At 47.6% G+C, this 2,334-nt stretch overlaps 1 protein-coding gene across 1 annotated transcript; it reads right to left on the bottom strand.

Annotated features, from left to right (window-relative positions):
* Positions 1-303: 303 nt before the first annotated feature.
* On the bottom strand, positions 304-2,073 carry LOC116010488 (protein ASPARTIC PROTEASE IN GUARD CELL 1-like). Its single transcript, XM_031249917.1, has one exon. It carries the CDS (start codon positions 1,989-1,991, stop codon positions 537-539), a length of 1,455 nt encoding a protein of 484 aa, XP_031105777.1. The 5' UTR covers positions 1,992-2,073; the 3' UTR covers positions 304-536.
* Positions 2,074-2,334: the final 261 nt, after the last annotated feature.

Genomic DNA, 2,334 nt, shown 5'->3' with positions numbered 1-2,334 from the left:
TATTTTATCACTTTTTTTACAAAAGAAAAAAGAAGAATAAAGTATACTTTTTTTTTTAAAGTGTATCCAGGTTTCCATTGTCGAGCACACAGTGATTAATTCTTTCGCTAAATTGTAAGCACATCTTTAGGTAAGATGACTTGCATGGAGATTTAAGGTTGTTTCATACCTAATGTCAATTATACTTCTTTCTGTGTTATAATAATGTGGTTGTTTTTTATGGATAAACTTGCAAAAAATTAGATAAGCAAAAAAAAAAAGAAAAAAAAAAAGATAGGCAATTTGAGTTGTGGAGGCAAAAAATAAGGAATTTGAGAGAGATGTAATAAATAATTAAACATTCATATTATCATATACATTTCCCAACTTTTTCCTTAAAATTCAGCAACCAAATCAGTTTTTCAAGGCAAAATTACTATACTTAATCAAGCCACATCTACCTTTATTTTTTTTTTCCTGCTTTAAACAAAAGTAACTATTTTCTTAATTTTAAAATAAACATTTAAATTGCTAACTTTATCACTAGCAAAGCAATCCTAGCATTTATCCGGGCTGAACCCGACGAGTTTGTTGGCCAGATCGTAACTGACACGTGTCCCCTGCTGCTGGATGTTACCGATGATTGACAGTGATCCGGACGTCGGAGCGAAGGCCAAGCAAAATTTTCCGGCGGAGTCGACCGGGATCAGGTAGTTCTTAGGGTGCAACATCAGCGTTTTCTCGCCGGAGAAATGGAATCCGATGGTGGGGACGGAAACTTTGGTCATGGATGAGAGGTCGTAGCAGGTGTCGAAGATGGCGAAGTCGCCGGAGGCCGGCAAGTTCTTGGTGTACTTCTTGAAGGTGTCGCGAAGGGTGTTGTAGGCCTGGGACTGGAGGCGGGTCACGGCGGTGCCGGAGTCGACGATGATTCCGCCGTTTCCACTGCCGTCGAGTTGGAAGACGGAGGGCGGGATGGAGAGCATATCGCCGCCGACGCTGATCCCGGTGAGGCCCACGTAAAAGAATGTATCGATTTTCGAGTTGCGGAGCAGGGGCGCGAGAACCGAGTCGCCGGGCCGGGCCGAGTTGAACTCGAGAGTGGAGGACGAGCCCGAATCTCGGTCCACGAGGCAGTATGAAAACGACGTCGCTTTGATTTGCGACGGTAAAGACATAGTCCCGCCTCCGAGAGCTATCAGCCCCGCCGCGCCTACGAACAGCCCTTCGTTATCATGGCCACACCCGATGGCCACATTGGGGACCGTCCCGGACTTCCCAAACGACACCGTTTCGGTGCCGAACTCCCCGATCGTGAACGACCCGTCCCCGTAGGAGACCTGGTAGAGACACGAGTCGGTGCCGCAAGCCGAGACTTCAAGAGCCGAGCACTGGGCGGCTTGGCAGGGTAAGCGGCGGTACGAGGTGGACTGAGCCGGGTTGAAAATCGGGTCGGTCTGGGAATAACAATCCGAGCAAGGTTCACACTGAAGCCAAGTCACATCACTCCCAGTATCAATCACCATGTAAAAGTCCTTAGCGGGTTGACCCACACCCAACCGGGCAAAATACTCCCCACTCCCCTGACTCACTCCGGACGTCACCGGACTCTCCAAATCCTCCGGCCGAACCGCCGTCTGAACCGGCCTGAAATCCGCCCGGCTCAACCCGGACACTGCAACCCGGAGCTTCGCATCCAGCGAGGACACCCGAACAGAGTCCCGACCCAACCGGGCCGTCATAAGATCCCCATAGTCCCGCTGGTGCGGCCTCACCAGAGAGCTCCGGGGATGAACCGACAGCGAAAACGAAGAAGAAGAAGAAGAAGAATTGGAACTCTTCTTTTGGTCTCGGAAAGTGGGAGACAGGAAGTGAAGAGTCTTCTGGATAGCGGAAGCGACGTCGAGGACTTGGGTTTGCAGGGAAATGGCGCGAGGGGAAGCGAGGGAGAAGAGAGAGGCGGAGGAGAAAATGGCGATGATGAAGAGGGAGAAAGCATTGAATTGAGCCATGATGGAAGGAATGGAGAAGGGGCGCGGTGGTGGGGAAGGTTTTATGCAGGAGAAGAGGGGAGGGATCACGTCAGTGTTGTTTGAATAAAAACAAAGCATTTAAAGGGAAAAAAGAAAGGAGCATGTTAACAGCTTAAAAGATGAGTAGATAGATGAACTTGCCGTCATTAATTATTTTTCTTATCAACCATTTTTTTCTGGTCCATTCCGTCTTACAGTTGGTGCGTTATTTAATGACTATACGTTTTTTTCTTTTTAAATACCGAATTGGTGTATTGCAAAATGAGTTAATTATGAAGGTGCACTGAGGGTAAAATCATTAATTTTAGTCGACAAAAAATCA

This window comes from Ipomoea triloba, chromosome 2 (assembly GCF_003576645.1).
Source record: "Ipomoea triloba cultivar NCNSP0323 chromosome 2, ASM357664v1".
NCBI lineage: Eukaryota > Viridiplantae > Streptophyta > Magnoliopsida > Solanales > Convolvulaceae > Ipomoea > Ipomoea triloba.
The sequence above is the reverse complement of the archived record's forward strand: the minus strand, read 5'-3'. Positions and strand labels throughout refer to the sequence as shown.

Bases quoted from the DNA above. Each gene is read 5' to 3' on its own strand.
- LOC116010488 (XM_031249917.1), bottom strand. From the start codon at position 1,991: ATGGCTCAATTCAATGCTTTCTCCCTCTTCATCATCGCCATTTTCTCC.